This window comes from Notolabrus celidotus, chromosome 2 (genome assembly GCF_009762535.1).
Source record: "Notolabrus celidotus isolate fNotCel1 chromosome 2, fNotCel1.pri, whole genome shotgun sequence".
In the NCBI taxonomy this organism is placed as follows: domain Eukaryota; kingdom Metazoa; phylum Chordata; class Actinopteri; order Labriformes; family Labridae; genus Notolabrus; species Notolabrus celidotus.
In genome coordinates, this window is record NC_048273.1 from 30,056,172 (window position 1) to 30,067,108 (window position 10,937).

The 10,937-nt window shown below is 37.7% G+C and overlaps 2 protein-coding genes across 2 annotated transcripts; both read left to right on the forward strand.

Moving 5' to 3' along the window:
• Window positions 1-158: 158 nt before the first annotated feature.
• tm4sf4 (transmembrane 4 L six family member 4) lies at window positions 159-6,363 on the forward strand. The gene is made up of 6 exons (XM_034712334.1): window positions 159-264; window positions 1,568-2,073; window positions 3,056-3,145; window positions 4,326-4,474; window positions 5,521-5,707; window positions 6,155-6,363. Exons 2-6 carry the CDS (start codon window positions 1,903-1,905, stop codon window positions 6,170-6,172), a joined length of 615 nt encoding a protein of 204 aa, XP_034568225.1. The 5' UTR covers window positions 159-264; window positions 1,568-1,902; the 3' UTR covers window positions 6,173-6,363.
• Window positions 6,364-7,811: 1,448 nt separating this feature from the next.
• LOC117830697 (transmembrane protein 69-like) lies at window positions 7,812-9,800 on the forward strand. The gene is made up of 3 exons (XM_034708928.1): window positions 7,812-8,117; window positions 8,673-8,717; window positions 8,811-9,800. Exons 2-3 carry the CDS (start codon window positions 8,673-8,675, stop codon window positions 9,606-9,608), a joined length of 843 nt encoding a protein of 280 aa, XP_034564819.1. The 5' UTR covers window positions 7,812-8,117; the 3' UTR covers window positions 9,609-9,800.
• The last annotated feature ends 1,137 nt before the right edge of the window (window positions 9,801-10,937 follow it).

Consider the following 10,937-nt stretch of genomic DNA (forward strand, 5'->3'; position numbering starts at 1 on the left):
ATTTTTTTCTTCTGGGATTGGAAAAAAAGTCATAATACCTGTCGGTACTTAACAGTAATTGAAGTCATTTGAGATTATTGGCCAAATCTCTGTGTTTTTCAATGGATTTGTATCAAGCAATGTTAGGATTCCCCTTCATTCCCGTTATCAAGGACCACCAGAGGTACTTTTCGACCCTCTGTCCCGATTGGTCGAGTGGCGGCCCCTACTAGGTTGTCCTGAATGGCTGGGAAGCCGGCACTACTCATAGAACAAGCACAAGAAGTAATGAAATCTGGTGGGGTGGGGTAGTGTTAACATTCAAAATCTCTCTCCAAACTGATGTTTATATCACGACTACCAACAGCAGCTTTAAGCTAAAATCCAAGTTTTTTTTGTTCCAATAGAATTCATCAAGTTTTCCTTGATACATTAAGTTCTTAGGATTCTTTGCTTACTTACATTAGGTTTGTCATTTAAATCATATTTGGCACATTAACACATTATTAATTTAAACAAATAAAACACTTATATTACATAATGTTTATATTTCTCTATATATTTACATTAACTTTACAGCAGGAGCCCTCCCCAATCTGTCCAAAGTGCAAAACAAATACTGGAACTAGAATACACTGCCTCTGGGAGTGTGGAAAGATTCAATTATTCTGGAAGGCAGTATGTGGTGACATAAGTACAGTGATGAATGAATCTCCATCTGTTATATTGTGGAAATCTCTGATATCTGATGTTGAGATACTGTATTGGAGGAAGAGCTCATCTTTTTAAAAGAAAATTGGAGAAACCTCTGAATCTTCTAAACATGAAGTGCAATTTCTAATGAAGATACTTAAGGGCTTAAGGATTGTTCTGCTCATGTACACTACAACTGTCTATTACAACTGTACTATGCTGTACTGATGAATGCTGAATGTGACTTTTGGACCAACTATGCAAAATGTTTGTTAAGCTATTGTTTTCACAGTGAACATCCATAAAAAGAATGTTAAATGTTAAAAATACACCAATGATAGCTACATTGTGGGGGTAAAATATGATCATTATTTAATTTCACTAAACATGGAGATCTTTTTCTGTGGACAATAATTCCAGGATTGCATCACTTATTAGTTCAAACTTCCAATAAACATGTCTGACTCTATGACAACTTGATAAAGCTAGTTATTTACATCCAAAGTAGAGAGTTCTAGGCAGGTTTGTGGTTGAGTGATCTTCAATTTCTCTCTATTCTGAACCCTTTTTGTGTTTTATTGTAATGACACATAATGAGAAGTTAAACTGTAAATAGAACGTCCTAACTAATAAAGAGTTCTTTCTCATTACTAACTGAACCAGAGGGAGATACAAACTACCGGTAGCCAAGAGGGCCGGGCTGTATTGATCGACTGTCACTTCCTCTTCTGTCTCCATGTACACAAAATACGTGGTAGAACATTAACCACTGTCTTCTGTGTGCATAGACGGGGTATGTGATCCCACATTTGTGTGTGTGTGTGTGTGTGTGTGTGTGTGTGTGTGTGTGTGTGTGTGTGTGTGTGTGTGTGTGTGTGTTTGCATGCACTCCCAGTACATTTGTGTGTGTTTGTGATCATACATATTACAGCTGGCTGCTGTAAAAGTGGAGCAGTGACATCACTCAGAGGGACAGGCAGGGTGGAGGGCACTATAAAGGTTCAACTAAAGCATCGGCCATCATAGGAAACGGTTCAGGTGAGGAGCAAAGTGGACATAGCTTGATCAGGAAACAGTCCAGCCAAGGAGGTGTGAGGACAACAAATTAGTTTGTGTTTTGAAGCTGCAATATAGATATAAGTCAACAGGTGGAGTGACCCAAATTAAGGTCATAGAAGGACTCCTGAAGAAGTTGTAAGTAGTTGAGGAGCTTGAAGCATCAGTGTCAAAATGTGTTCAGGCGGCTTTGCCAAATGTCTGGGGATCACTCTGATGCCTCTGTGCATCGTGAGTGTGCTGTGTAACATCCTGCTCTTCTTCCCCGGCGGAGAATCTGTGGACATTGAACACATCACAGAGCAGGTCTTGTACTTTGGAGGCATTCTGGGATCTGGAGTGCTGGTGAGTAGATTACACTAAACACACTGTCAGTGAAAGCTTGTGAAAACACATCACTGTAACGTCACACTTATCACAGAGTAGACGAGGCACACAGCTGCTTTCATCGAGAAGACAACTATTTGGGGATCACTATGAGGTTTTCACAGAAGTTTTATATGTTGCCATACTATAGAATATATTATCTGTGTGTCTTTGTGGGCTCATAAGGACAGCAAATTATGAATGACTATTAATATTCACTAGGGCTCCAAATAAACATATTTTTTCATCATACGTTGTATATAAGTATTACCACAATTAAATCATTGTTTACATTTCCTGAAATACAGAAGACTGCATTAATATATTCTGGATTGGAAGTTTGCTTTCATTGTGTCATGAGATCCCAAACATAGTGCAACCAACAGAGTGTGATAAAAACAAAGAACTGACCAAAAAACAATTTACATTGAAGAATGTTAATTGTCACATTAAGAAACTAATTCTTAAAAATGCAAAGTTTTTCCACCTGAAAGAGAAATATCACTAAGCAGACTGAGTAGTCAGCTTACAGTTTAACCTCTAACATGTTAACAGTAGCATCTGTTTGAGTTGATGTAATAAGAATAGTCACCTTATCGCTGGTATATGTAGGAAATAAAACAATAGACTGTTGGTGTACTAAATTTGAAAATCTGTGGGGTTTTTAAAGCTACAATTTATATTTTTTAAATAGAAAAAGGTTAATTCAGATGGAAATTGTTTCAGCTTTAACGGTTAGTTCTTTAGCTAGTCATATATTACGAAACATTTTACTGATCATGTTTGGACATTAAGGAGTTTAATTACTGCCAGTAGAGAAAAAATTGATTATCTCCTAAAACTTTGTATGTATATGTGTGTGTGTGTGTGTGTGTGTGTGTGTGTGTGTGTGTGTGTGTGTGTGTGTGTGTGTGTGTGTGTGTGTGTGTGTGTGTGTATTTTGGGTGTGTTTGGGCAACAGATGATCTTCCCAGCTCTGGTCTTCCTGGGTCTGAAGAACAATGACTGCTGCGGTTGCTGTGGCAATGAAAGCTGTGGGCGGAGATTTGCGGTGAGGACATTTTTCGCTGTTAACTTCTTTGAGGACTATAGCCTCTGTACATGGGGCACCCAAGCTCTATTCTTTAAAGGCTCAATAAGAAGAGGTTCAGCCACATTGGTAATTCTGAACTCAACCTAACCTCTGTTGAGCTAGTGGGAGGTAAAGAGAAGGCTGCAGTTTATAACACTTCCGCATGGGCTTCATATTTTGAGAGGTTGCCGCTTGGTGTGAACACAAGTTCTGCCTCTGACAGGGAAAATAGCCAATAATAATTTAGAATTTTGTGGTGTCCAATCAAATTTCAAGAGAGCCCATACCACCCTGGCCGATCCTCTGGATACACCCTTGCTGCTTATTTCCTCGCTTATTTTGTTCTTTACATGTGTTTGTAGTGTTCATTTTAAAAAAGACTCATAATGTTTCCTTTTAAAGTAAAAATGTAATGGAAAATGTAGAGAAAGGTGGTTTCCAATAGCATGCTTCATACTTTGTCCTGCACCTACCTTGCAGTAGCTGTTTCAGGCATTAAAATGGACAGCATACTAGAAAAGTTCGATCAGCATGCTGATGATCTCATTTGATTTTGTAGGTCCTCATGGGCTTCAGAATTGATTTCAGTCTGTTTGATTACTGGAAGCAGAAATTACAATTGCAAAGCTTGTCTTTATTCTGCAGAAGATTTTACACAAGTTTTAAAAACTTTTTTTTCATTCTGACTTTTTGGTTTGGATACATAAAAACGTGGCCTCTTAGATTAAACAAAAAACAAGGGGAGATAATTAGGGGTTAAGGATCACAGGATAGTTACACGTTTTTTTAGTCTGACCACTCCGTCCTGTATGTAGTGCTTAATGCCACCTGTTAGAGTCCAAACACAGAGTACATTAAAACACTGACTGTGGAAACACTCCTTCAAAATTAACACAGAGTATGAAACCCAGGCAAAGGTCCTCAAATGGGAGTTCCACCTGACTTTATCACACAGAGCTGGTATTGTTCTGGTACAGTCACACATACAGATCAATACTTCAGGAATGTGAAGGTGTGTGAGTGTGTTAGAGGGATGATGGAAAGAATTGTCAAAAAGGTTACTGGACCATCAGGTCTCTGCACATGCCCACTCATACCCTGTTCACTGCAAAACGTTATTGATTTCCAATATGAGTGACCATTTTCTCTCTCTCTGCAGATGCTGAGTTCTATTCTGTTTGCAGCTGTGGGTGTGATGGGCGCTGGTTACTCAGTTATAGTTTCTTCTCTGGCCATAGACCAAGGACCTCTGTGTAAGGTTTTGAATGGCACCGACACGTTCAAGTGGGACACGCCCTTCTCCAATGGGTGAGCCAAACAACCACAGCCTGTACAGTTCACATCAGTGTTTAACTTTGACTTCTTTTATTTTTTTTGTTTCATAGGAACAGTTTGACATTTCAGGAAACAAGCTCAGGCTGTTTACTTTGTTACTTATTTACTTATAGTTAGAGGCTTACAATGTTGTACCACAGGTGTTCGCAATTGCATGTGAGGACAGAGCTAGAAGTGTGTGGAAATGTGTCAATATGGAAATGCTGGAAGATTTCTGAAGTCACATTGTCTGGCCGAGCAAAAATTAAGCACAACTTCCTCCATAAACCTAACTGGTCTTTTATTCCCAGTAATTCAAAGAGAAGAAAATGGTAAAAAAGTGGGACATAATAAAGTTTAAATATCCCTTTAGGTGTATTTTTCAGCTTTTGAATGGGAAATTTGATCTGTTATCTCCTCTTGTGTTGGTTTGAAGCAGACACTCATGGTCATGGAGAGTTATGTTTTCTCGAGCTGTAACTCCTCTACTCTGCTTTGGACATAAATCAGCATATAAAAACTGCGTTTCAATTTTGTAGTTTGACCTATGTTCCATCTGTTAACATGGGGAAGCAGGGTATACTGCAGCCAGTCAGTAGGGGGAGCTCTAAATCTTTTGGCTTCACAGTTAGTTAACATTAAAAGCATCCGTTTCTATATACAGTCTCTGCTCTTCATCAAACACCTTCTGGTTTCCAATTAGTTGATCATTTAAAAGAGGAAAAGTAAATACAAACTTTCAATTTAAATATGTGTTTTTGGTAAAACAAGAAGAACTTATCTCTTTTCTGTTGGGTATTTATTCATCTGAAACTGTCCTTTAAACTTTATATCCTTACTGTCGCTGACATTAAAATCACTTTTACTTAAAATAACTAGCATGAAGATTTAATGCAAGAAAACTAGTCTAATAAAGCTTGTACTCCAATACCTTTTAGGCGGCTGCAAACTTCTGTGCTCATTCAATAATTAACCAACTCTTTACCTGACAGTATCAATCGATTGAACCTTCCTGACTCTTCTTTATTCTCTCTTCCCAGTGACTACCTGAGCAACACAACTCTGTGGGAGGAGTGTAAAGGGCCAGGCAACATCGTGTCCTGGCATCTCTCCCTGTTCTCTGTGCTGCTGGTCATAGGTTTGATCCAGATGGCGCTGTGTGCTGTGCAGGTGGTGAACGGCCTGCTGGGAGCTCTCTGTGGGGACTGCTGTGGATGCTGTGGAGGGGTCAGTATCTAATCAAAGATGATTTAGCTGAGAGGAATTAACATCAATCAGTTGTGATGCTGTTATTTTTTTTTTTTAGCCACAACAGAAAAGATTTATTAAGAGTATTTCAATAAAGGTGAATGCAAAATGTTATGGCTTGCTGATTTTTGAGGATCTCATAGGGTGTTAAATAAGAGTTTGCTTTTCTGGCATCACCAGATATTTTCAAAAACTTTAACATTAATATAATGTACACTATTTTACAAACTTGATTGTTATTATAATATTATTATATTTATATCATTATTTATTATTGTAGATATTTATTTTTTTTTACGTTCTCGTTAAATCCAAACTGTGCAGCCAATAACTATGGTTAAATGTATCACTTTATATAGCTTAACCATCTTCAGTTTAGAGACTAAACCACATAAGTAATCTGTTGTTTTTGTTGTTGTTTTTCAGAGTGATGGAGCTGTCTAAACACTCTCTACTGGGAGAGCCTGAAGACAACTGTTTCCTATTTTTAATTCTATGGTTACATGATGCATCTTATTCTCCTGATCATTCCACCCCTTCATGATTTTGCATAAGAGCTTATTGATTACATTGTGTTCACTTTTTTACAACACTTGTGAAATGACAGAGCTCTCAATTAAAGGTTTTCCAATTTAGCACATAATTCCTCTCACAACTTACTTTCCTGATATTCATTATGCTCCTTCTGCTAAGTTTTGGCTGTAACTCACGAGCAGCACAGATCTCCTCAACATTATTCTCCTCATGCTGCATGCAGTTTTTCATCACTTTCTGCCAACTTATTCTTTTTGTATGACTGCCCCCCTCTGTGCAGTTTTGGTGTTACATGCATTACTTTGGTGTCGGTTAAAAGGTCATAGAGACAGACCTACATGTATGTACTCAATCAATGGTGAGATGTGCTTCGTGTTTACAAAGAATTTGACAGACAAATCAGTGGGAAAGATATTGAATACTATAATTTCTGAAAAACTCTAAACAGTCGTGTTTATGGAACAGAAAAAAAGTATGCTGTTGTGTCTCTACATTTCCCATTATTTTGTTATCTTAGTCCTTGGTGTTACATGAAGATTAAAGGTGCTTCTTGGTTTTGTCACTGGAAAATATTCCACACATCTAAAGTTTCTTTGTTGACTTGAATGTCACTGTCACTGTCATTTTGTTATTTTACCTTATCTTTAAAGCACTCTCACAAATTGCTCTTCCTGTGAGCCTTAACCTGTCTCCTGTATGAATAAAATATATCTTTCTCTAAGTCTTAATAATCTTAATAAAGAATAAACTGTCACAGATATTTAGAGGCACAGTTCAGCAGCATTATGGCTGTATTGTGTAATGTGAGAATCCATAAACTAGGCCTTACTTTGGGCCAGTTTAATCACAATATTTACTCCTGCTCTACAGAGACTACAATTACAGGACTGCATTAAAAAAAAAAGTCGTGGCCTGCTAATATATGATCCAGAGATGGTCTCTTGTAAATGAGGTCAAAAGCACCAAGAGACAAATCAATCTTTGTAGTATCGACCTTGGCTAAATCTACTTTAATCAATGAGTTTTTTGTCTTGTTTTATCAGTACAATATTTGTTAATATTTCTAAACAGCAGGTATAACTCTGACACTTTTAAAGATCATGTATTTGTCCCTGAACTGGGCCACTGTTATTCAATTATTGGTGCACTAATTGTATCAAAATTGAATTACTTTAAAAATCATTAATAAACCATATTTCTGCAGATATTTGTTTTTAAAAGACTTAAAATTGTCCCTATTTTTAGAAGTTGCATGGATAAAAACAATGACATTGAAGTAAGATCAGGGAAATCTAAATCATAAAAAGCAAACTAACCACTAAACAATCTCAGAATTAATCGCATTGTTCCTCTCGTGCAATAGTTACATCCCCATATATATTCAACAATTCATATAAATAGTATCTGTTATTTATTTGACTAAATGATATCATTCGTTTTTAAATTTCCTTAAAAACTTTTAAAATTTGATTTCAGTTCCTCATGTTACCTCCCAGACTAAACGACGCCCTCGATTATCAGTCTGATTAATCGATCACCGAGTGTTCTCGGTCATGTTAAAATCGTATAAAAGAAGAGAGGAATAGCAGTAGAGCAAAGTGCTTGTCTGAAACTATTACAGTTTACTATCACGTTTTTGTTGAATTTCTGTCCTCTTGAATAATTATCAGTGAAACAGCTAATCCCCTGATAGCTCGCTTCTGTTTCATGTAAAGGTTTGTGGTGGAACGTTAGTTGAAGACTCCTCTTGGCGATCACGGAAGGAATACACCAGCGTACCGTTGTGATTCGCACTGCTTCCATGACCCCTGGAGAAATAAATGCTTACAGTATGATGTTTTGAACCTGAACAGAGGTAATTTTATTGCATAGCTGTCTTAAATGTGTTGTCGTGTTAATACTAAGGACTGAAATAATGAGCATCTATATAAAGATAGCTGTTAGATAACTCAGCAGCGGTGATGCATTAGAAACGAGCAGTGCAGCATTTAAATTGAGATTGGTTCGATTTGTTTATTCCCTGTAACTTTCTAAGCACTAGAGTTATTGTCAATAGTGAACAAAGTGTATTTATATGGAACCAGTAAATCTGCTTAATCTAAAACAGTTTTGAGACACAGCTTAAACTTCTCAGCTTAACTGGGATTGATTCAACAGAGCAACCAACACAAACATGTCAATCATTGCTTTTAACACGTGGGGCATTTTTCACTATTTTCTAACCTTTTACAGACCACATTATTTTGAGACTAATTTTGATTCAAGAAGCATCATCTTTAGTTCCCGATCTGTTTTAAATTTAGTCTCCACAATTTACAAACGCTTTGCCTTTTTATAAAAAATCAAACCCCATTGTTAATAACTATTTAATTTGTTTTCTAACCTTGTTTATTTTTATCTTTATCATCAGATGTTCTCTGTTGTTCTTAGAAGAAGCACGTTAACGGCCCAAAAGGTAAGAACACTTTCAGATTATAATCTAAAAATGCTCACTTATTAAGAAATCTCATATTAATTTTAACAAATGTGTAATGTAATTATCTTTTAGGTGTGGCAATATGCAGGTCCTCCTCAAAGATGCTTCACATCAGTCCTCACTGGAGCTCACAAAGGTGGATCCATCTCCAGGCAGACCTGCTGGGCCTCAAAAGCAAAGCCATTGTTTTCAGACTATAATGACGGACGAGGAAAATGTCCTGAAGATTGGAGTCTGAGGGGGACTGAGCTCCTCAGAGGGGCTCAAAATATTACTGCGTCATATTTCACAAGGAGCCAACATTTCCACTCCTCTGCTGTGAGGCTGAAGAAGCGACCACAGCCCGAAGCTCCTCCAAGGGAGCTGGACCTGCTGCGCTATGACATGAAGGACTTGTGGAAGAGTCCCAAACCCGCCCTGTTTCTTGGATTTGCAGGGCTGATTCCTTTCGTCACCCCGACTCTGTTCATGGCTGTAACTGAGAGCTTCTCTCCTGAGCTTGCCTATGCTCAGTTAGCATACGGTGCCTCTATTGTTTCCTTTCTCGGTGGAGCTCGATGGGGGTTTGCTCTTCCTGATAGCAGTCCAGCCAAACCTGACTGGATTAACCTGGCTAACAGCGTGGTTCCTTCCCTGTTAGCATGGGTGACCATGCTGATGAGCGACAATGTTATTTCTGCAGGAACCATGGTTATCATGGCACTGGGAGTGTCCCTACACTATGATCTGTCTCTACTACCCACTTACCCTAGCTGGTTCAAAGCCTTGCGTGCCGTCCTGACCTTTGTGGCATTTTTTTCTCTTCTTGGCACTCTCGTAATAAATGGAATATATCCCGAAAAGAATATATTCAAAGATGAGATATTATAAAGATTAAGTACAGATAAAGTATAAAGATACCAAGTACAGTTTTTCTATTTCTGTCATAATTTTAAAGGTTTTTCTCAAAGTCTGAGTTTTCTGGCCCTCATGTCAGAAAGGATCTGTCTTTTTATGTTAAAGACTTTATAGGTCATGTCAAAAAAAACGAGAGCCTTTATGAAAATAAAACATTGAAATTGACGTCCAATGTGCTCTTTCATTTCTTGAAGAAAGTGAATTGAAATAATTCAAGTTTGCAGTCTTGAATTTGACTCATGTATGCATCTATCACTTTTTGATACTACCACCAAGACTCAGTTTACATGTGGTTTGGTGATTGGGTAAAAAATGGACAGTCTCAGATACAGGTGTAAACACAACCAGATGTGTTGAGGATGGATTGAGATCCGATCCCCGAGGCTTAGGCCCTGTTTACACCTGGTATTAATATCCATCACAAGTGATAGGAACACAAGTGGACAGTGCTTAAGTAATAGCGTTCACACTTTGCATTCTCCAGAGATAACTTATGACAGGAGCTCACTTTCCTGCTTCAAATGCAAATAAGCAGCTATATGATTTCTTTTTGAAATGGTCAAATACAACATTGTTTTCATCTGACAAGAGGCAGCTGTCTTAAATGTTGTCTCTTACATGTCCCCTCAAAGTGGACATGTAAGAGACAAAAAAGAACAACAATAAAGAAGTAGATTAAAATCTTGACTTGATCTGATATGTTCATAGTTCTTCTAATGAAAACAGTCTCATTGTTGAGCTTCGTCAGTGTTATCACTTAACTCTTTCGCCTTCTTAAAGTAAGCTGTGGTGTAAAACAAGATGAATAGATCTGTATAAATCAGCCCCTCACCTGACTTAGCTTTCTGCTTTGCCACTGTTGAGTCTGTGACATTCTCTTTTATATTTATCAGTCTTTAAACACCGCCTCATACTGTTCCATTTCTAATTTACAGCTAACTTTCTTCAATTTCAGGGATTTTTCTGTCGTACCCTCGAGTTTGTCATTAATCTCTCCTGGCTTTCTCTTCTAATTTCTCTTTTGTTTTCCACCTGAAACGAAAGGATGGTAAGTGGGCTTCTTTTGGCGGTTTGATATGTACCACAGCGATGGTGTGCTGTTCAGAAATAACAGGCTACTGCTATGGAATATTGACCAATCAGAATCAACTGTCACTGTGTAATAATTACATTTAACACTACTTCACACTTTTAAGGAATAGAAAGAAATAATCTGTTACGTCTGATCAACAACCAGGAACTAAGAAAATGATACACATACTAAGAAGGAGCTAGTGTAGTGGAATACAAGTTCCTGTCCCT